Below are 24516 nucleotides of genomic sequence, written 5' to 3' on the forward strand. Positions count from 1 at the left end.
TATGTAAGTATGATGACGGGGAGAGGCAATAAGGGTTCCATCACTAGATATTATTGATAAATAAGTGCAAATGAACACTGGATACGTAAGGAGCAGTGTGCGGGGTAAGTTAAGACAAAAGATATAACCCAAGAGAGATTACGCAGAATATAGATATGAGAATGGACTAACATGTAGTTAGTAGTTGATTCAGGAAGAGCCTAGCCATGGCTAGACAAGAGAATACAGACAAATCAGCAGGTTGTGCAAGATAAACATAGCGAAACCCAACATAGGGAATTCGGTCTCGCAAGTATGATAACATCGTAATCCTTGAGAAATATTTAGATAGGAGTTGGGGTTGTTAAAGGTACCGCATAAATGTTATGAAAATAAAAAAAAATGGTGCCACTGAGAAGACAGTAAAAAATATTTCAATTCAGATCAACCTTACGAGCACAAGGGCGCGGAGGTAAGTAATAAAGGATAATTATAGGTGAGTAAGAACGTCAAAAAATTCTTTCGGATATACGATGTAATAAGCTCGCAGCTTTACAGGAGTCAAAGGGTCTCTCTTAAGTACTACAAAGAAAGACTACCTGAGGGAATAAAGAAGAAGGCTTCAACTTAAGTATAGTGACATAAGGAAGAAATGGTATTGTAACAACAGTCTCACAACAACATTGTATGTATTCCATAAGAAAGTGGCACCTATCGTGGCTAATGAACGGGAAGAAAAAAAATCAAAAGATGATATTTGAGATCATATGAGTTACAGGAAATTCCAGTATTTGTAGGCAATGAGATAATCCATGTATTCATGCAACAAGTGGCAGAACGACCATCAAAAGTAACTGCTTATGTTTAAAGACAACTAAGAAAGCACGAGAAAATTTATCCGACCCACGATTTAGAGTTAGCCGCGGTAATTCATGCACTAAAGATGTAGAGGCACTAGTTATATGGCATTTATATTGATATCTATACAGATCATAAGAGCCTTTAATATATCTTCAATCAAAAGGAATTGAATTTACGCCAAAGGCGATGGTTGGAGCTACTAAAAGACTATGATGTTGATATTTTATACCATCCAGGAAAGGCGAATGTAGTAGCCGACGCCCTCAACCGTAGATCTAAGGCGTTATGAGATTCGGTAAGGAAGGAAAGCCTAGCCCTCGGTACATTGGACCTTATAAGATTATACGCATAGTAGGCCAAGTAGCATATGAGTTAGACTTGCGTTCCAAATTGGAGTCTGTACATCTAGTATTTCATGTGTCTATGATCCGTAGGTGTATTGGAGATCCTTCTAAAGCCATTCTAGTTGACAATGTTCAGGTTACAAATCAGCTATCATATGAGGAAGCTCCCATTTCTATACTAGATAGACAAGTTCAGAGATCAAGAAGTAAGGATGTAGTTTCGGTTAAAGTACTTTGGATTAACAATAATGTGGAGGAGATGACTCGGGAAGTTGAAAAAGAAATGAAGACTGGGTATCCTCACTTGTTTCCATTTCCGGAGGAGGATCAGACTGAGACATCACATCCTTTAGGTACATATATGGTACTTGATTCTTATGTTAGTTATTGTTATTAGTCGTGTGAGGCCATTGGTGTTAGTGATGATTGTGGCCCCGTGTGGCTTTGTATTGTTGGGTTTTCTGTGTGACAAGTTGGTAGTAGTACCGTTACAGAGGAGACTCCGCCAAATTTTTTATAGATTTCTGTGAGTTTAACATTCGAGGACGAATGTTTCTAAGAGGGGAAATTGTTACACCCTGTGCGTCCCAAGGTGATGTAATAAATATGAGACATGTTAATCATGATTTAAATTAGTTTAAAGTCATTATATGACTATAGATGATGTTTGGATATAATATATAAAGTTTGGGAAAAATCGAATTTAAGTTGCGGAAAAACTGACTAAGGATTTGCCTTGTAATAGAGCTTTTTGAAAAATAAATTTTATGTACTATATGAGGTCTTTATGGGACATAGTATATACCAAATTGAAGGTCTACGAGTCTAGTTTCCAACACACTAAACCGTTTATTGATCTGACATCGTACTAAAGAGATATCCATGTTTTCGTGAGCCTGCGCAAGCAGTTCGGTTGGGACCCACTTGAGACGACCTCCGACCTTACATTTTTTTAAAGGTGTTTCAGACTCATTGCGGGTCAATTTTCACCCAATTTTCATCTAACAGCTCTCCAAAACCCTCCCTAACATATCCCAAGTTTTCAAGAACCAAACTCAAGGGAAATCAACTCAAATCATCATCAAAGGTGTTATGGACTACAAGAGAATGCTTTTATGATGTTGTGGTGTGATTGAGGGCTATTGTGAGCTAAGTTGAGACAGCGTTTAGAGTTTTAGCTACTGCCCAAGGTATGTATAACATCTTTTTTATTGTGCCTAAGGTTAATCTTGTGTTGGTTGTGTTGTTTGAGTGAGAAACCATAAGATAGCACTTGAAAGAACATGGGATGTAGTTGTCTTTGGTTGGACTGTTTTGTGGCTAAATAGATGGTTTATGGTGGCTGAAAATTGTAAGAAATAATTTGATAATGTTGTGGATGTTGTTGTTAAGCTTTTCTAGGTGTTAATTAAGTTTATTGAAGAAGAAAACATGAAAAAATAAGTGATTGACGATAAAAATTAAGGTACTAGATGTATGAAGCTGTTTTGGAAGGCATTTTGTGGATGTTTTGAACTAGAAATAATATAGTACATATAAGTATGATATTTTGAAGGTTATAAAATAATTTATGGAATAAGATTTGGATTCAATTTATATCTTGTTGTGAGTAAAAACGAGCTTGCCGCTTAATTTGGTTGTTAAGATAATCAGAGAAACTCATATTGGATTATATTGCTGTTGTTTCTATTGTTGGTTATAGTTGTTGTTGGGCTGTTGATGACCCTTAGTGGTCTTTGGGATGTATTAAAAATAGGGGAGTTGCTGTCCGATTTTTCTTAAGCCATACGACTAGCCAAATACGATGGTATAGCATTATATGTTAACGACAATATCATTTCACTTGTTGTAGATGAAAGAAGTTGTGTTGAGATTGGTTGAGTAATAAGGAAGAGATCATACTGGTATGTTAAGGCTATCCCTTCTTTCTTTTTGGCATGATCCAAATGATACAAACCAAACGAGCAAAATACGCAACTTTCATAAATGACTCTATTCATAAAAATACTACGGGTGTCTATATTCTTGATTCCATATGTGAATTATTATTATATCCTCTATTCATGGGTCTCAGAAAAATACGTATTTGATAAAGTTTGTCCGAAAGGCATATTGATTTTATCATATTCGAGAAATCCTATTAATGTATTTTTTATGCATTTCATGTATTTATACATGTACATTGACCCATGACCAGAAGGCGTTATATTCGCGTATATTATATGTATATGAGATATGGAAAAAGGTTACGGCAATATATACGCACCACCACCTTATCAGCTGGTATACGTTGATGATTTCACCCACAGTGGCTGAGATGATATGATGGGATGCCCTCAGAGGCTTGATTATATTATGTACGCATATACCGATGCATGGTATGACATTTATATGCACATGCATGACATTATAATTTTTTCATGATTCACAAAGCTATCTAGAATTACAAGTTGAGTTCTTTACTCCATGTTTCTTTCATGTCTTTTATATACTATTTTTATGCCTTATATACTCGGTACTTTATTTGTACTGACGTCCCTTTATTCTGAGGACGTTGCGTTTCATGCCCGCAGGTCCCGATAGACATGTTGAGAGTTCTCCTAGTAGGCTATCAGCTTAGCAGAAGTTGTTTGTGCACTCCACTTGCCCCGGGGTTGCCTATTTGGTCAGTATGATTTGAATATGTATTATTTGGTATGACGGGGCTCTGTCCCGACCTTTATGATATTTATATACTCTTAGAGGCTTGTAGACAGATGCCATATATACGGATACAGGTATGGTCTTATAGGCCAGTACGTAATATGCATAAGTCGGTATATCAAGTTGGGTCACCCTATATTGAGTATTTCCTCATGTTTCATTCTACTTATCTCACGACAGCCTCTCCGGCTCAATTACCTATGATACTATGATATGAAATATATGTTACGTTGGTACTCGGTTGAGTAAGGTACCGGGTGCTCATCGCGGCCCATCGGTTTGGGTCGTGACAGAAGTGGTATCAGAGCAGTTCCGTCCTAGGGAGTCTACAAGTCGTGTCTTGTAGAGTCTTGTTTATGGGTGTGTTTTGCACCACACTTATAAGCAGGAGGCTACAAGGCATTTAGGACTGTCACTCTTTCTTCTTACTCTAGATCGTGTGGTGGAGCTCAGTTGTAAGAAGTTCAAACTCCTGAATTCTAGTTTATTCGTTATACAACGATATCTACATCCAAAAAGATAGTTGGTAGTAGATTGAATGTGGCTGTGGAAGAGTTGAGTCAGAGAAACTCGATTTTGCGTCATGCTTATGATGAGTAAATGTGAGGTCTTCAACAGATAATGCGTGTACAAAAAAATATGTAAGCTTTTTGATAAGGAGTCTTAAGGCAAAAATATCTATCCACCAATATGGTGAAAATCAGAAAGTAGATACAGGTTTCAACAATGTAAAAGAAGCAAGATGAAGAAGGATACGAGGTACCCAGTTAGTGAAGATTATCTTTATTTACAATTCAAGTAGAGAAATATAAACATTCTGAGTTACTTTCAACAGTAACAGAGATATATATAATTGGTCACACCTATCTCAATTATGTCCTATGGGAGCTAACAAATATAATTTAAGAGAAGGATGGGATATCAGGATCCGACTGGGGTTAAAGTAACCCAAAATGGTGGATGGATTGTTTGCGTTAGTTGATATTTCCGAAGGATATTGCAAATGTGCTAATAGATCTCCTTGTGAGACACCCAGATGGTACACTCTAAAATAGTACAGCTAGATATGAGTACTACAAAGATAGGCACTGGAAGCATGGAAGGGATAAATATTATCTTATTATGGCTCCCGTCCCTAGTAGAGAGAGAATATTAGGCAACCTGAAGAGCCAGTAGATGGAGCAAGGGGAGCTAAAAGCAAAAGAATGTCCTGTTGAAATTTTCAGAATAAAGTGATAGATAGAAATGTTAGCACGGAAATAAAAAGAGAGTTAATGAAGCATTATGAGTAAGATGTGATAAATGGATGATAACGGTAAATCAAAATATGACAAGACTACAGATTCTATAATCAAGTGAATGAAAAGAAAAAACGTTACAGGCCTTGAGACAATAAAAGAGTATAAGCCATAAAGTCATGTCCCCATTTCGAGAAATGAGTTGGTGACTCATACGTGATTACCAGAAGGAAAAGTTAGACCCCGGAGTAATAGAAATTAGTATGGGCTAGTGAATAAGATAAACTGAATATGAATTCGGGACCAAGGGATTTGATAATAGTTGACATCGTGAGAATTTCAGAGATCGCGTTTCCGCGATAATTGAATGGACAATAGAAAAATAACCTTTAAAGGTCATTCAGGAAGACGCTTCCCTAAAACAAGCGCTGTGAGCAGAGTTAAGCTTAAGGGATTAAGTGTGCAAGTTACACTAGGTGTCACCTTTGTATGTAAGAAATTAAATTATCCCTGGTACAGAAGGGTTACCACAAGGCAAGTAAGAGTCCGTGAAGATGTGAAAAGACACCAAATATGAAGAGGTGAAACATTTATAGGTAAATCTTCATAGCAATAAATGTTAGTACTCCCCTAAAGGTGGAAGATGGTGTGATATGGTATTAAGTAGGAATTATGTGGTTAAGGTAACTATGGAATAGTAAAGGAAGAATGTGATAGAAAGGCGAAAGGAATGAGATTACATTTATTCAGATCCTACGGATATGATACGACTCCAGAACATTATGTAAGTATGACGATGGGGAGAGGCAATAAGGGTTCCATCACTAGATATTATTGATAAATAAGTGCAAATGAACACTGGATACGTAAGGAGCAGTGTGCGGGGTAAGTTAAGACAAAAGATATAACCCAAGAGAGATTACGCAGAATATAGATATGAGAATGGACTAACGTGTAGTTAGTAGTTGATTCAGGAAGAGTCTAGCCATGGCTAGACAAGAGGATACAGACAAATCAGCAGGTTGTGCAAGATAAACATAGCGCAACCCAACATAGGGAATTCGGTCTCGCAAGTATGATAACATCGTAATCCTTGAGAAATATTTAGATAGGAGTTGGGGTTATTAAAGGTACCGCATAAATGTTATGAAAATAAAAAAAAATGGTGCCACTGAGAAGACAGTAAAAAATATTTCAGTTCAGATCAACCTTACGAGCACAAGGGCGCGGAGGTAAGTAATAAAGGATAATTATAGGTGAGTAAGAACGTCAAAAAATTCTTTCGGATATACGATGTAATAAGCTCGCAGCTTTACAGGAGTCAAAGGGTCTCTCTTAAGTACTACAAAGAAAGACTACCTGAGGGAATAAAGAAGAAGGCTTCAACTTAAGTAGTGACATAAGGAAGAAATGGTATTGTAACAACAGTCTCACAACAACATTGTATGCACTCCATAAGAAAGTGGCACCTATCGTGGCTAATGAACGGGAAGAAAAAAAATCAAAAGATGATATTGGAGATCATATGAGTTATAGGAAATTTCAGTATTTGTAGGCAATGAGATAATCCATGTATTCATGCAACAAGTGGCAGAACGACCATCAAAAGTAATTGCTTATGTTTAAAGACAACTAAGAAAGCACGAGAAAATTTATCCGACCCACGATTTAGAGTTAGCCGCGGTGATTCATGCACTAAAGATGTAGAGGCACTAGTTGTATGGCATTTATGTTGATATCTATACGGATCATAAGAGCCTTTAATATATCTTCAATCAAAAGGAATTAAATTTACGCCAAAGGCGATGGTTGGAGCTACAAAAAGACTATGATGTTGATATTTTATACTATCCAGGAAAGGTGAATGTAGTAGTCGACGCTCTCAACTGTAGATCTATGGGTAGCCTATCATATTTACAGCCAGAGAAGTAGGGGATAGCCCATGAGATTCATCAGCTAGCTAGTCTTGGAGTTCGATTACTGGACTCAGGTGATACCGGAGTTACTATTCAGGACAAGGCAACATCCTCTTTAGTAACTGAAGTGAAGGAACTCCAGTATAAGGATCCTGTACTAGCTCATTACAGAGATGCATCCCCACAAAAGGAGAATACACCATTTGAGATTACAGGAGATGGAGTCCTCAAATATCGAGGTCGATTATGTGTTCCTAATGTGGTAAGGTTGCACCAACAGCTTATGGGAAAAACTCACTATTCTCGTTATTCTATTCATCCAGGAGCGACGAAGATGTATCATGATATCATGGGAATATATCGGTGGGACGAAATGAAAAGGATATAGCAGAGTTTGTTGCTCAGTGCCCTAATTGTCAACAGGCTAAGATTGAGCATCAGAAACCCGATGGATTATTATAGGCTATACAGATTTTGACTTGAAAATGGGAAGTGATTACTATGGATTTCATCATAGGCTTACCTCGTACCCAATGTAAGTTCGATTCTAGATGGGTTATTGTCGATAGACTTACAAAATCAGCCCATTTTCTGCCTGTCAGGACTACTTATTCAGCAGAGGATTATACAAGCCTTTACATTAGGGAGATAGTACGACTTCATGGTGTCCCTATATCTATTATCTCAGATAGAGGTGCTTAGTTTACAGCTAATTTCTGGAGGTCCTTCCAAAAAGGATTGGGGACTCAGGTAAGTCTTAGTACAACATTTCATCCCCAGACAGACGGTCAGGCTGAACGTACTATTTATACACTGGAGGATATGCTACGGGTTTGTGTGATGGACTTCAGGGGTAACTGGGATGATCATCTTCCACTTATTGAGTTCACATATAATAATAGTTATCATTCCAGCATTTAAATAGCTCCATACGAAGCTCTTTACGGACGAAAGTGTAGGTCTCCTATAGGATGGTTCGAGATTGGGGAAACTAAGTTAGTAGGACCAGAGTTGGTACAACAGGCAGTTGAGAAGATTAAGCTTATACGGGAAATGCTATTAGCAGCTTAGAGTCGTCAGAAGTCCTATGCAGATAATCAATGACGAGACTTGGAGTTTCAGGTAGATGACTGGGTATTCCTAAAGATATCACCGATGTAAGGCGTTATGAGATTCGGTAAGGAAGGAAAGCCTAGCCCTCGGTACATTGGACCTTATAAGATTATACGCATAGTAGGCCAAGTAGCATATGAGTTAGACTTGCGTTCCAAATTGGAGTCTGTACATCCAGTATTTCATGTGTCTATGATCCGTAGGTGTATTGGAGATCCTTCTAAAGCCATTCTAGTTGACAATGTTCAGGTTACAAATCAGCTATCATATGAGAAAGCTCCCATTTCTATACTAGATAGACAAGTTCAGAGATCAAGAAGTAAGGATGTAGTTTCGGTTAAAGTACTTTGGATTAACAATAATGTGGAGGAGATGACTCGGGAAGTTGAAGAAGAAATGAAGACTGGGTATCCTCACTTGTTTCCATTTCCGGAGGAGGATCAGACTGAGACATCACAGCCTTTAGGTACATATATGGTACTTGATTCTTATGTTAGTTATTGTTATTGGTCGTGTAAGGTCATTGGTGTTATTGATGATTGTGGCCCAGTGTGGCTTTGTATTGTTGGGTTTGCTGTGTGACAAGTTAGTAGTAGTACCGTTACAGAGGAGACTCCGCCAAAATCTTTATAGATTTCTGGGAGTTTAACATTCGAGGACGAATGTTTCTAAGGGGGGGAAATTGTTACACCCTGTGCGTCCCAAGGTGATGTAATGAATATGAAACTTGTTAATCATGATTTAAATTAGTTTAAAGTCATGACATGACTATATATGACGTTTGGATATAATATATAAAGTTTGGGAAAAATCTAATTTAAGTTGCGGAAAAACCGACTTAGGATTTGCCTTGTAACAAAGTTTTTTGAAAAATAAATTTCGTGTGCTATATGAGGTCTTTATAAGACATAGTATATACCAAATTGAAGGTCTACGAGTTTAGTTTCCAATGCACTAAACCGTTCATTGATACGACATCGTACTAGAGAGATATCCACATTTTCGTGAGCCTGCGCAAGCAGTTCGGTTGGGACCCACTTGAGACGACCTCCGACCTTACGTTTTTTTAAAGGTGTTTCAGACTCATTGCGGGTCAATTTTCATCCAATTTTCATCTAACAGCTCTCCAAAACCCTTCCTAACATATCTCAAGTTTTCAAGAACCAAACTCAAGGAAAATCAACTCAAATCATCATTAAAGGTGTTAAGGACTACAAGAGAATGCTTTTATGATGTTGTGGTGTGATTGAGGGCTATTGTGAGCTAATTTGAGACAACGTTTAGAGTTGTAGCTGCTGTCCAAGGTATGTATAACATCTTTTTTATTGTGCCTAAGGTTAATCTTGTGTTGGTTGTGTTGTTTGAGTGACAAACCATAAGATAGCACTTGAAAGAACATGGGATGTAGTTGTCTTTGGTTGGACTATTTTGTGGCTAAATAGATGGTTTGTGATGGCTGAAGATTGTAAGAAATAATTTGATAATGTTGTATCTGCTGTTGTTAAGATTTTCTAGGTGTTAATTAAGTTTATTGAAGAAGAAAACATGAAAAAATAAGTGATTGACGATAAAAATTAAGGTACGAGATGTATGGGGCTGTTTTGGAAGGCATTTTGTGGATGTTTTGAACTAGAAATAATATAGTACATATAAGTATGATGTTTTGAAGGTTATAAAATAATTTATGGAATAAGATTTGGATTTAATTTATATCTTGTTGTGAGTAAAAACGAGCTTGCCGCTTAATTTGGTTGTTAAGATAATCAGAGAAACTCATATTGGATTATATTGTTGTTGTTGCTATTGTTGGTTATAGTTGTTATTGGGCTGTTGATGACCCTTAGTGGTCTTTGGGATGTATTAAAAATAGGGGAGTTGCTGTCCGATTTTTCTTAGGCCATATGACTAACTAAATACGATGGTATGACATTATATGTTAACGGCAATATCATTTCACTTGTTGTAGATGAAAGAAGTTGTGTTGAGATTGGTTGAGTAATAAGGAAGAGTTCATACTGGTATGTTAAGGCTATCCCTTCTTTCTTTTTGGCATGATCCAAATGATACAAACGAAACGAGCAAAATACGCAACTTTCATAAATGACTCTATTCATAAAAATACTAGGGGTGTCTATATTCTTGATTCCCTATGTGAATTATTATTATATCCTCTATTCATGGGTCTCAGAAAAATACGTATTTGATAAAGTTTGTCCGAAAGGCATATTGATTTTATGATATTCGAGAAATCTTATTAACGTATTTCTTATGCATTTTATGCATTTATACATGTACATTAACCCATGACCAGAAGGCGTTATATACGCGTATATTATATGTTTATGGTATATGGGAAAAGGTTATAGCGTTATATACGCACCACCACCTTATCAGCTGGTATACATTGATGATTTCGCCCACAGTGGCTGAGATGATATGATGGGATGCCCTCAGAGGCTTGATGATATTATGTAGGCATATACCGATGCATGGTATGCCATTTATACGCACATGCATGACATTATAATTTTTTCATGATTCACAAAGCTATCCAGAATTACAGGTTGAGTTCTTTACTCCATGTTTCTTTCATGTCTTTTATATACTACTTTCACACCTTATATACTCGGTACTTTATTCGTACTTACGTCCCTTTTGCCTGGGGACGTTGCGTTTTATGCCCGCAGGTCCCGATAGACAGTTTTGAGAGTTCTCCTAGTAGGCTATCAGCTTAGTAGAAGGTGTTTGTGCACTCCACTTGCTCCGGCATTGCCTATTTAGTCAGTATGATTTGAATATGTATTATTTGGTATGACGCAGCTCTGTTCCGACCTTTATGGTATTTATGTATTCTTAGAGGCTTTTAGATAGATGTCATGTATACGGATAATGGTATGACCTTATAGGCCAGTACGTAATATGCATAAGTCGGTATATCAAGTTGGGTCACCTTATATTGAGTATTTTCTCATGTTTTGTTCTACTTATCTCACGACAGCCTCTTCGGCTCAATTACCTATGATACTATGATACGAAAGATACATTACATTGGTACTCGGTTGAGTAAGGTACCGGGTACTTGTCGCGGCCCATCGGTTTGGGTCGTGACACTATACTTGGCTCGACTCTGTCATTTCACCATTTCCGACCTCAGCTACATCGTTCATTCCTCCCGGGTTTTGATACAAGGGGCTACTGGGCCTCGATTATAATCACTTTGAGCCGTGCTTCCCCTTTGTTCCTTCGTCGGAGAATCGGAAAAAACTTTGACCCGAGTTTACCCGTACACAATGTATATAGGAAAAAATCCTTATAATGATGTCTCTTTCTTCCCACGAGCGTCAAATAACTTTTTGGACAGATAGTCCATATGTTTGTTTTCTTTTGTGGGCCCTTTTCCAGAATATCATTATTTTATTGAAACTACATCTTGTTTTATTATTTTAAAAAATCTAAAACAAACCGCTAATTTAGCTATTAAACTTTACTACAACAGAATAAAGAAAATCTAAACAGCCATACAAGGGAAGGGAAGGTAGGTCCAAAACAGAGAAACAGAGAGAAGAAAAAGAGAAGCAAAAAATGGGATTTGAGGGGAAAAAGAGAGAAGATAAAGAAGAAGAAGGTGTATTAATGGCTAATGATTTCTTTTGGTCATACACAGATGAACCTCACGCTTCTCGTAGAAGACAAATCCTCTCTCAGTACCCTCAAATCAAACAGCTTTTTGGCCCTGACCCTTTTGCTTTCCTCAAGGTATATTCCCCTTTTCATAAATATACAAACTTTTATTCCCTTCTTATGTATTTTTCCAAATAATGCTGATATGAATTTGTTGTATTAATGATTTTGCTTAATGGGTCATATTTGGATCTGGATTATAAACATGGGTTCCAAAAGTTTGAATCTTTTTAATCATTTTAGTTTTTTTTATTTTATATATAGGCTTGCTCTGTTTATAATACATTGTGTTTTCATGAATCTGTTGGATTTGGCATTGTAATATGTTTCTATATATTGGATTCCTTTCAGAATTTTATTGATTAAATATGCATCATTTAACTGTGAAATTGGTAGGATTTCAATCTTTCAACTTTGCTGTAAAAGTGATTAAAAATCCTTTCTTTTTTTCACTTTTTTGAAAAAGGTAAAATCTTTTGCCTTTTTCAGTCATTTTAGAGAGTAGGGAAAAGCTTGCATTTAGATTCATGTGGTTTGGCACTTGCATAATGTTATGTTCCATGGACTTGTGGTGTCATTTTCATTGTTCTCAACAAGTTAGTTGTTAGGTTATTCATGTATTTATTCACACTGTAGATGCAATTTGATAATGAAAACAATGAACTTAACAGTGAAAGAATGCATCAAAGGGAGTGGCCTGTGGACTTACTTGTAGGAGAGGAGCTCTTTCTCCCCCTTCTTATATAAAAATAAGAGTTTAGCTCTCTTTGGACTGCTTTTAAAGGATATAAGGGGGAAGAGTCCTGCTTCCTTTAGTTTTGTTTTCACTCTTGTTCAACCCCTTACCCGACAGAGCAAGATTAGAGCGCCAGCTCGGGGCGGATGGCTTTCTTTTCGGCAAAAGAATCACCACCTTCCACAACAGAGCTGTTGGAACCTTTGGATTTTCGAAGGATGAATCCAGTGGTTCCCGTAGCTCTGCTGCGTAAGGTGGAGGTTTCTTTCTTTCCTTTTTTTTTTGTATAAAATTGCAAATGTTCAGCCAACCACCCTGACCCAGTGCTCCAAGCTTGCTCTATCCAGTAAGGGGTTGAGTGAGGAGTTAGTATTTATTCGCGCAAAGATGCCCCTTTGAAGCTAGAGTAAGGAATTGTCCACCTCATCACCCCTGTAAGTGGGTGAAAACCATGTAGACAAGGGTTTAAATCCTAGCAGAGACAAGAGACGCTAGCTGATTTGTTCCCATCTAACCAAGATTTGGTGTGAAAAGTTACTCGATAGTCGATACCAACCAGTTGTACCCTTTTCCGTTATAACTAGTAAAAAAAAGGTGCATGAAAACGCAAATTACTTCTGAATAAATTCAGAAATTATATGTAAGAACCATAGCATTTCGCGATTCATTGGTAAATCATTTTTGATTTTCTATTAACCAATTATGTGGAAGTATTAACATGGTTAAAAACTGGTTGAAGTCTAGACATAGCATGATACTTGTATTGGTGGGAGGTAACAAGTACTCGGTGGAATACCCAAGGTGCGTCAATTTAGACTCGCTGTGAATAGTTACCCAATACCTGTGCTGCTAGGTGGTATCCGGTGAAATAGTCGAGGCGCGTGCAATTTTGCCCTGACACCACTGTTATTATGAAAAAAAGGATAACTGCGAGAGAACACACGAGACTTCTCCTACTCTCATGTCAAACTGATTCCAAGATTTATAAGGCTGAGAGAAAACTAATCAGGATTTTCTTGACTTCCTTTTCTGGAACTCGGCCTTAAAACACAGACTATGTATCGAGAACTCTCTTACCAATTTTGTGCCTCTTCATGGCATTCAGATTGGATAGAAGCATCTTTTCTTACAAATTTTCTGTTGCAATGCTATGATTTATCGCTGATGTCTTCCGTGAACTGCTTAACTTATGGTGACAACAAAACCTCCTGTGCGAAATGCTTTGGTTTATTGTCTTGTAATCTTTTCTTATCAATAGCTACAGAAACCTAAAATGTTAGCAAGCTTTGAGGCATATGATTTTTCATGACTAATTAGATTTTACCATCCACCAAAATTTTCTTTTTTTGTTTTGTTTATTGATCTCCAAATATGCATTGCAGATATCAATGGTTGTTTTGCTTCAGCTTTGGACCGCTACCTTCCTCCGTGATGCAAGTTGGCTGAAGATATTGATAGTTGCCTACTTTTTCGGCTCTTTCCTTAACCACAATCTCTTCTTGGCCATTCACGAGCTTAGTCACAACCTCGCTTTCTCTACTCCAGTTTACAACCGTTGGCTTGGGATATTCGCCAACCTTCCCATTGGTGTTCCCATGTCCGTTACCTTCCAAAAGTATCACCTCGAGCACCACCGCTTCCAAGGAGTCGATGGAATCGATATGGATATCCCAAGTCTTGCTGAAGCCCATGTTGTCAAAAACGTCATAGCGAAATCAATATGGGTGATTCTCCAACTCTTCTTTTATGCTCTTAGGCCTCTTTTTCTCAAACCTAAACCACCCGGCATGTGGGAGTTCACCAATTTGATTATCCAACTATCCCTCGATGGAGCTATGGTATACTTCTGGGGTTGGAAATCTTTCGCTTATTTGATCCTGTCGACTTTTGTTGGGGGTGGAATGCACCCAATGGCCGGTCATTTCATCTCCGAGCATTATGTTTTCAAGCCCGAGCAAGAGACGTACTCCTACTACGGTCCACTTAATCTTATGACATGGAGCGTAGGTTACCACAACGAGCACCATGATTTCCCGAGGATTCCTGGAAGCAAGCTCTTCAAGGTGAAGGAGATTGCACCGGAATACTACGAAAACTTAGAATCTTACAAATCTTGGAGCCAGGTTATCTACATGTATATAATGGACCGGACGGTTGGGCCTTTTAGCAGAATGAAGAGGAAGTTGTCGACAAAGATGGACAGGAAATCTGAATAGGTACTATGCTAGTGTTCTGTTTCTTTTTCCACTTCTTTCCTGTGTTGGTATGGATATTTCCTATCCATTCTTTGATTCTTAATTATTTTGTTTGTAACATTATTATAGCAATCCTGCATCATATGCACAGTAGATGTAGTCTATGTACTATATTCATTTTTATAGAATTTTTGTGACACTAACACTTAATTTTCTGTTGATGATATGTGTGACATTTGGAGCTAAGAAAAGATTAGATGAAAGATTTACCTTTATTTCAAAATATTTGAAAAATAAAAATTTACAGCTTCAATTAGAAATAGAGCCAGCCTACATCTTAGCAAGAAAGTCTTTTTATGTTTTTGAATTCATTGATGAGCTTCAAATCAGTTACTTGCTGAAAACAATTGCATGATTTATGGTAAAAGCTTGACTTATGGTGTCAAGTATGGTTTGTAGTTTTTTCCGTAAAAATAAAATTTGAACAAAAACACCCTTAAAATCCGAAAAAATTCCAGCATAATATGTTTGAGTTCGAAGTTTTTACATATGCAATTCCAGCATAATGTGCTTGAATTTTATAATATGATGAAGTTCCAATATAATATGCTGGAAGTTTATACGCAGGAGCTTCATAATCCAGCATGTTATGCTAGAACTTTCCGTGTTTCAGCTAGGGTATTTTTGTCCAGATTTTATCTCTGTATAAAATAGTGACTTTTTTTCGATGACTTTACAAATGCCGGCTATTTTTCAATTACAAGTCCGAAAAGTGGCTCGCCCGTGCTATTTTACAGCAAAATGAAAGGAAAACTCAAAATAAAACTACATGTTTGTTCTTTCGTTAGATTAAGTGGCTCAATTTTTCTTTTCCTATTTTCCTTTAGTTTAATTATTCGATATCTGAAACTCTATTGATCGACTAATCGAATTTGTACCGTGTAAAGCCTATTAAAAGAGAAACAAATTAAATTTATAATGTGTTAAAGCAGAAACTGCTTCAAAGGTCACATTTTCAATTCAAAATCTCCTAGGAAATTATTAAATGTTTGATAGTGTAGGAACTGTTTACAGGAATTATCAGAAAATAGCTGGCACGGATTCTCATGATTAGATTATGTGAAACAAGTGTTCTATTACACCTAAGAATTTAAGTTATATATATCGTCAGTAAATAATTTTTACTATCCGGTCACTCAAAAAATATTTACAGATAAATCTTTTTGAAATATGAGATTTGTAATCTTGAAAATGACAAAATATGTTACTTACTGCAACTGGTAAAAATAATTTAGAAATACTAAAATTTGAATATATAAAAAATATATGAAAAATACTAGTATAAAATACCAACCGGTCACTTTTTAGGTGATGTATTTAAAGAGTCTAAAAATGGAATAACATTAACTTATAAAATCAGTGCAATAAAAGCAATTATATCATGTCATTTATTTCTTTAACTGAGTTGTCAATTCATATTTAATAATCTCAAGATTCAAATTATGTGAACTTTGATTATATTTTAAATGTATCTTTAAATACACCACCTAGCCAAACACAATTGCATAATCTTTATCATCATACATCTTTGTTAATAGAATCAGATATTTTTATCGTTTTCTGCAAAAGTAGAAAAACTCCAAACCAATAAACAAACTTCTTTATATATATAAATTCATAAATCAAGAACTCAAAGAGAAAATCAAAGGGAAGGGAAAAAAAAATGGAACCATCAAATAATGAGATTTTAGATGCTCCACTTCATGAAGTTGGCTTTAAGATCTCAGAAATCTCCTCTCAAAAAATCACAGGCCATTTTTCGGTAACCGAAAAATGCTGCAATCCATTCAAGGTGTTGCACGGCGGAGTTTCAGCATTAATTGCTGAAGCTCTGGCGAGTATGGGCGCCCACGTGGCGTCCGAATTTCAAAGAGTAGCTGGAATTCATCTAAGTATTCACCATCTCAAGAGTGCTCATCTAGGTGAATTTGTTTATGCTGAAGCTACACCTCTTAATATTGGAAAATCTATTCATGTCTGGCAAGTGAAATTATGGAAAAGTGATAATTTTTCAAAATTGGGAGAAGATAGAATTTTGATTTCATCATCTAGGGTTACTGTCAAGACTAACATGGCTGTACCAGAAAATGTCAAAGATGCTGCTCTGAATCTCAAGAAATATGCCAGGTTATGATTAGGTCTCGGGGCAGAACAAAACAGAGGCGGATCTAAGATTTAAGATTTAAATTTGATGAAATTAAGTTTAAAAATTTTTAGTAAGAATTTGTCTTACTTTTGATATTATGAATTCAAATTTTGAAATTTATTGATTTTTTTGTTTTTATTAGTTGTATATCTTTTCCTTTTCCCTTTGTCTTCCTCAGTTCGATAGCATTAATGTTAGTTTATTGTCCCTTTATTCTTAAATTGCTATTATTGCCGTTTAATTGCTACCTTGGATTCTGTCATCTTTTTATTTGTTGTTGTTAATACTTATTGCCATTACTTCTTTTTATCTTTTCTTTAGCCGAGGGTCTTTTGGAAACAACATTTCAACCCCTCCCCCCAGGGGAGGGGTAAGGATGTGTACATCTCACCTCCCTAAATCCCACTTGTGTGAATTCACTGGGTTCATTATTATTGTTGTTATTGTATGTCTCTTTCTTTCAATTTATGTAGCATAATTTGACTAAGTACGTAGTTTATAAAAGAATAAAAAACTTTTAAAATTTGTGGTTTAATTTTAGACATATCATAATATTTGTGTAGCTATAAAATTTTCAAAACTTGTAATTTAACAAACATGCCAAATATTTGTACGGCTATAAAAATTTGGTCTTAAAGAGTAAAATGAGAAGTTAAGTTATTTTCAACTTTAGAAATCTGATTTGTTTTAACAGATTAAAAAGTACGATTTCCAACGAAGAGCATTGTATACAAGTAAAATCGAGTTCAATGAGCACCCCGATTTTCAGATGAGGCAAACAGAGCAAGGACGTGACTTCAAGGAATCATAATCAGAACCAGGAGCCTCTCGTATCAGAGTTCGAGAAAAACACCTACCCTCGGAGCCATCGAGACCACGTCCCCCGGATCCGGTTCGAGCCCCAAGACCTCGGAGAGCATTACCAAACGGCCGCACACGATTAACAAAGGGCCGTGATATCCGTGCCCAATCGGATACCATGGCATGAATCTCGGCCCGTATCGGCGGAAAATCAGTGACTAGCGAAAAGGAAGTTTTTTACCTTTCTTAAAATTGTATCTAGGGTAAAACTCCCCTACTATATAAAGGGGAAGTTAATTATTAATTAGACATACTGTAACACGCATACCTAGGCAATATACTTCTGTTCTCTCTGTTTCTAAAAGTTATTCAAAAGTTCTTGTTTTTGTTCATAAGTTCTTCATAAGGGCAAGCTCGGAACCGAAGACAGGTTCCTTGTTAGTCTTAAACTGAGCTCAGACTCACTATCATCATTGGTTTGGCTATTTACTATATCTTTTATATACTTTACCTAACGTCATTAATCACTTTTATTGAATTAGTCCATATATACTTAAAACCGCATATAAATTCAATTGTTATCCATTTTTAAGGTAAATAGTTTGGCGCCCGCCGTGTGGCTAAAGATAATAGTGGTAATTTGATACAAATTTCCATAACGCACTATGTTTTATGCTTGTTCTTTGAGATTTTAATTTTAGGTCAACTTAAAGAATGTAAAACTCTCGGTCTGCCCACTTGAACATTGATGTTGAGTCTGGCCACCATGGCTAAAACAACAATATAATGCCGAGCAACGAGGTACCCCATGTTGACCCCAAAGGAGTCCCGATTGCGGACCCAATCAATGCCAACTCACATGTGGCCATCAATGCAAATCTATCGACCGACCCCGAGAATAGCGTTCGCGGAGGAGCTCGATCAGTAGCCCGGGATACGCACGATGGTGAAGGCGACGGGATCAATCTGCTGGTGATCTTCAAAATGTTACAAGCACAATAGGCGACGATAGCACAGCTGCAGAACAAAATTCGCGCCCCTAGCAAAGTTGCGCCCGAACTATCCCGAGAAAACACCCAAAGGAATGAACAAACCACAGAAAGGCTGGGTGAAGATGAATTCGGGACTAACCCCTAAATAATAAAGATGCTTGAGGAATTGACAAATCGGGTGGAATCGGAGAAAAGGAAGATTGAAGCCAACGACAAAAAAGTGAAGACTTATAACTCCAGAGTTGATCAAATCTTAGGAGCACCCCCGATATTTCAAGGCCTGAATTCCAAGAAATTTATCCAAAAGCCTTTCCCCCCGAGCGCAGTACCGAAGCCGATCCCGAAGAAGTTTCGTATGCTAGAAATTTTGAAGTATAATGGAACCATGAATCCAAATGAGCACGTTACTTCCTACACGTGTGCCATCAAGGGAAATGACTTAGAAGATGACGAAATCGAGTCGGTTTTGCTGAAAAAGTTTGGAGAAACCCTGTCAAAAGGGGCAATGATATGGTATCACAACATACCCCCTAATTCTTTTAATTCGTTTGCTATGCTTGTAGATGCCTTTGTAGAAGCGCATGTCGGGGCCATCAAGGTCGAGACCAGAAAATCGGACCTTTTCAAAGTAAAACAAAGAGATAACGAAATGCTTAGGGAATTCGTGTCAAGGTTTCAATTGGAATGAATGGACCTACCTCCGGTCGCGAATGACTGGGCCGTTCAGGCATTCACTCAAGGACTCAACTCCCAAAGCTCCTTGGCTTCACAGCAGCTGAAACAAAATTTGATAGAATACCCGGCGGTAACTTGGGCCGACGTTCATAACAGGTATCAATCGAAAATCAGAGTCGAGGATGATCAGCTTAGGCACCCCTCTAGGTTCGTTTATCCCAACTAACGACAGGTTTAAGAGAGTCGTCGATCATGAACCAAGACCGAACAGAGACCGGTACCAACTATATAGCGGAGATCGAAAGGGTAGCGGATCTGGGCGTAACTCTGCGAGAAATGAAAAAAAAAGGAATGATCGAGGCCACAATGGCCGGGGACTCATGAGCAAAAATGGTTTCGGTAGGCCACTCATGGCCAGGGAGGCACCGAGATTATCAGAATACAACTTCAATGTCGATGCTGCCAGCATCGTGTCCGCCATCGGGCACATCAAAGATACCAAGTGGCCTCGACCATTGCAGTCCAACCCTACCCAAAGAGACCCTAACTTGATGTGTAAGTATCATGGCACTCATGGCCACATGACCGAGGACTGCCGACAACTAAGAGAAGAAGTGGCTCGGTTATTCAATAACGAGCATCTCTGGGAATTCTTGAGTGATCGAGCCAAAACTCACTTCAGGAATAGGGACTCCAACAAATAGACCGAACAAGAGGAACCTCAGCATGTCATTAACATGATCATTGGTGGAGTCGACGTCTCCCAGGGACCGATGCTGAAGCGCACTAAGGTGTCCATCACAAGGGAAAAACGAACCCGAGATTATATACCGGAGGGAACCATCTCTTTCAACGATGAGGATGCTGAAGGCATCGTGCAACCGCATAATGATGCACTGGTAATATCTGTACTCATAAATAAATCTCGAGTTAAGCATGTGTTAATTGATCTAGGTAGCTCGGCCAATATCATCAGATCGAGGGTCGTAGAGCAGTTGGGAGTGCAAGACCAAATAGTGCTTGCAGCCAAGGTTTTAAACGGATTCAACATGACGTGTAAAACTACTAATGGAGAGATAACCCTGGCGGTGAACACCGCCGGTACCATTCAGGAAACAAAGTTCTATGTGATTGAAGGGGATATGAGGTATAATGCTCTATTCAGAAGGCCATGGATTCACAACATGAGGGCAATACCCTCGACACTGCACCAAGCTTTGAAATTCCCCACACCTGGAGGAATCAAGATGATTTACGGAGAGCAGCCGGTCGTAAAAGAAATGTTCACGGTTGATGAGGTGATCCCGGCGTGCGCATTCTCGACATCAAAGAACATAGAGCCGGCTAGGAAGGAAGAAGCTAAATAGCAATCATCGATGCCGGCCCCGACCGAACCAGAGAAGCAAGAAGTAGGCGAGGATGATGATTACAGAGTTCTTAGGTCGTTCATCACCCCTGACAATTCCGATGCCACCAAATCGACTGTCGAGGAGTTGGAGCAAGTCATATTGATCGAACACTTGCCCGATCGGAAGGTATACTTGGGCACGGGGTTAATTCCTAAGTTCAGGAAAGAACTCATTAAATAATTTATAGCTAACATAAATTGCTTCGCTTGGTCCCATCTTGATATGACATGGATCTCACCAGAAATAACCACTCATAAGCTGAGCTTGGATCTGAAGTTCCACCCAGTTAAAAAGAAGAAGAGGCCTCAGTAAGAAGTCAAGCATGCATTCATCAACGATGAGGTATCTAAACTCTATAAAATAGGTTCCATTCGGGAAGTTAAATACCCGTACTGGTTGGCTAATGTAGTAATAGTGCCTAAAAAGGCAAATAAATTAAGAATATGCGTAGATTACAAAGACTTGAACAAGGCGTGCCCCAAGGACTCTTTTACTTTCCTAACATCGATCGCATGATCGATGCGATAGCCGGGCATAAGATACTCAGCTTTCTCGACGCCTATTTCGGGTACAACTAAATCCGAATGCACCTGGGCGATCAAGAAAAAACTTTCTTTATCACTAAATTCGGCACCTATTGTTATAATGTAATGTCTTTCGGACTAAAAAACACCGGTGCCACTTACCAACGCCTAGTAAACTGGATGTTTGAGGAACAAATAGAAAAATCAATGGAAGTTTATATTGATGACATGTTAGTTAAGTCCCTTCGAGCAGGAGACCGTGTGAAACATTTGCAGGAAACCTTCGACATACTGAAGAAGTAAAATATGAAGCTGAACTCGGAGAAATGCACAGTCGAGATCGGATCCGAAAATTTCCTTGGATTCATGGTGTCCAACCGAGGGACTGAGATCAATCCCAATAAAATCAAAGCTATAGAAGATATCACCGTAGTGGATAGTGTCAAGGCTGTTCAGAGGCTAACGGGCGCATAGCCGCTCTAGGCCGGTTCATATTAAGGTCTTCTAATAAGAGCCACCGGTTCTTCTCATTATTGAAGAAGAAGAGTAACTTTTCTTGGACCCCTGAATGCTAACAGGCCTTAGAGGAACTCAAACGGTACCTTTCAAGTCCACCCTTGCTCCATACTCCGAAGGCGGATGAGCAGTTGTACTTGTACTTAGCGGTATCCGAGGTAGCGATATGTGGAGTCTTAGTCCGAGAATAGGAAGGTACGCAATTTCCTATCTATTATGTTAGTAGAACTCTAGGCGAGGCCGAAATAAGGTATACCTACCTAGAAAAATTTGCGCTCGCTTTGCTAAGCGCCTCCAGAAAGTTAAAGCCATATTTTCAATGCCACCCCATATGCATCGTAACTTCCTAACCACTCTATTATGCACAAACCCGAGCTCTCGGGCCAGTTGGCCAAATGGGCCATAGTAATTAGCGGGTACCATATCGAATATCGACCTTGGACTGCCATCAAATCACAAATTTTGGCAGACTTCGTGGCTGACTTTACGCCAACCTTAATACCCGAAGTAGAAAAGGAATTGTTGTTAACCTCGGGAATCTGGACCCTCTTTACGGACGGTGCCTCGAATACAAAGGGGTCCGGACTCAGTATCGCGTTGAAGCCGCCTACGGGTAACATAGTTAGAGAACTGTGAAATTGACTAACAATGAGGCCGAATACGAGGCCATGATTGCAGGTCTCGAATTGGCTAAAAGCCTGGGGGCCGAGGTGGTCGAAGCTAAGTGCGACTCCCTCCTTGTGGTAAATCAAGTCAATGAGACGTTTGAAGTGAAAAAAGAACGAATGCGAAGGTATTTAGACAAATTGCAAGTAACATTGCATTGATTCAAGGAATGGACCCTACATCACATACCCCGAGATCAAAATAGCGAGGCTGATGCTCTGGCTAACTTGGATCATCGGTTGATAACGATGAATTCAGCTCAGGAACGGTCGTGCAGCTCATAAAATCAGTAGTGGAAGAAGGCTATGCTGAAATAAACTCAACAAGTTTAACTTGAGATTGGAGAAACAAGTATATAGACTACTTGAAGACTGGGAAGTTAACCTCGGATCCTAATGAATCGAGAACTCTACGCACGAAGGCGACCAGGTTCATCCTGTCCGAAGGTACTCTGTTCAGAAGGACACTCGATGGCCCACTTGCCATATGCTTAGGTCCGGGAGACAACGAATATGTTTTTAGGGAAGTTCATGAAGGCACCTGTGGAAACCATTCGGGGGCAGAATCTTTGGTTCGTAAGATAATCAGGGCCGGCTATTAATGGATCGACATGGAGAAAGATGCAAAGGACTTTGTACGAAGATGCGATGGTTGTCAGAGGCTCAAACTGATGATCCATCAACCCGGGGAACTACTACATTCGGTCTTGTCGTCTTGACCATTCATGAAGTGGGGAATGGACATTGTCAGTCCCCTGCCGTGGGCACCTGGTAAGGCTCAATTCATATTGTTTATGACCGATTATTTTTCTAAGTGGGTCAAAGCTCAAGCGTTCGAGAAGGTACGAGAAAAAGAAATCGTTGACTTCATTTGGGACCACATAATATGCCGATTCGGGATACCGGCCGAGATAGTGTGTGATAACGGGAAGCAGTTCATTAGCATCAAGGTAAAATATTTTTCGAAGAACATAAGATCAAAAAGATCTTGTCAACACCCTATCACCCTAGCAGAAACGGGCAGGCGAAATCAACAAACAAGACCATACTTCAAAACCTAAAGAAAAGGTTGACTGATGCCAAAAGGGAAATGAAAGGAAATTCTGCCCGAAGTCTTGTGGGCATACCGTACAACCTCAAAATCTAGTACTGGGGCCACTCCATTTTCATTGGTCTACGGTGCCGAAGCACTAATACCAGTTGAAGTGGGAGAACCTAGCCTCAGGTTCCGATATGCGACCGAAGAATAAAACGGCGCGCCCATAAGCACGAGCCTGGAACTATTGGATGAAAGGCACAAAGCCGCCCTAGTCCGGTTGGCCGCCTAGAAATAGCAGATAGAAAGGTACTACAACCGAAGAGCCAACCTCTGACACTTCAATATCGGGGACTTGGTGTTAAGAAAAGTAACACTGTATACCCAGAACCCGAACGAGGGGAAGCTGGGGACAAATTGGGAAGGACTATATCAAGTCATCGGGATTATCGGCACATGATTATACAAACTCGAAGCAGGAAACGGTACGCAGCTACCGAACAACTAGAACGTGATGCACTTAAAGCGGTACTACTGCTAAGGTATGATATCATTCACCTTTTATGACATTGTGAATCGAACTAACACTTGCAGGCAGCAACCAAAGGAGAATGTGACTATTAGGTCTGAAAGCACGCATTGCACTCTTTTTCCCTTGAACCAGTTTTGTCCCAAATGGGTTTTCCGGTAAGGTTTTTAATGAGGCAACAATAAATCGTGCTAACTTAGAATCGAAGACCGATTTTAAATCGGAGTCAATGGTCTCATCAACAATATCCGAGCCCTCTCAAGATCAACCTTGAATACTGGGGGCCAACACCCCCGGGTCAAGCTTCTTAGCAAGGAAATAAGGAAACTTTGTGCTTAACAGCCTAAGCTCGGTGGTTAGGATTTATTGTAAGGGACAAACAGTCAAGTGAACCGTG

At 38.7% G+C, this 24516-nt stretch overlaps 2 protein-coding genes across 2 annotated transcripts; both read left to right on the forward strand.

The window, feature by feature from the left end:
- The first annotated feature begins 11623 nt into the window (after positions 1-11623).
- LOC104086050 (sphingolipid delta(4)-desaturase DES1-like) lies at positions 11624-14969 on the forward strand. Its single transcript, XM_009590201.4, has 2 exons — positions 11624-11910; positions 13954-14969. The coding sequence occupies exons 1-2, from the start codon at positions 11737-11739 to the stop codon at positions 14785-14787; spliced, it is 1008 nt and encodes a 335-aa protein (XP_009588496.1). The 5' UTR covers positions 11624-11736; the 3' UTR covers positions 14788-14969.
- Positions 14970-16413: 1444 nt separating this feature from the next.
- Positions 16414-17234, forward strand: LOC104086048 (1,4-dihydroxy-2-naphthoyl-CoA thioesterase 1-like). Its single transcript, XM_009590200.4, has one exon. It carries the CDS (start codon positions 16490-16492, stop codon positions 16958-16960), a length of 471 nt encoding a protein of 156 aa, XP_009588495.1. The 5' UTR covers positions 16414-16489; the 3' UTR covers positions 16961-17234.
- Positions 17235-24516: the final 7282 nt, after the last annotated feature.

The sequence above is a fragment of the Nicotiana tomentosiformis genome, chromosome 9, assembly GCF_000390325.3.
Source record: "Nicotiana tomentosiformis chromosome 9, ASM39032v3, whole genome shotgun sequence".
Lineage (NCBI taxonomy): Eukaryota > Viridiplantae > Streptophyta > Magnoliopsida > Solanales > Solanaceae > Nicotiana > Nicotiana tomentosiformis.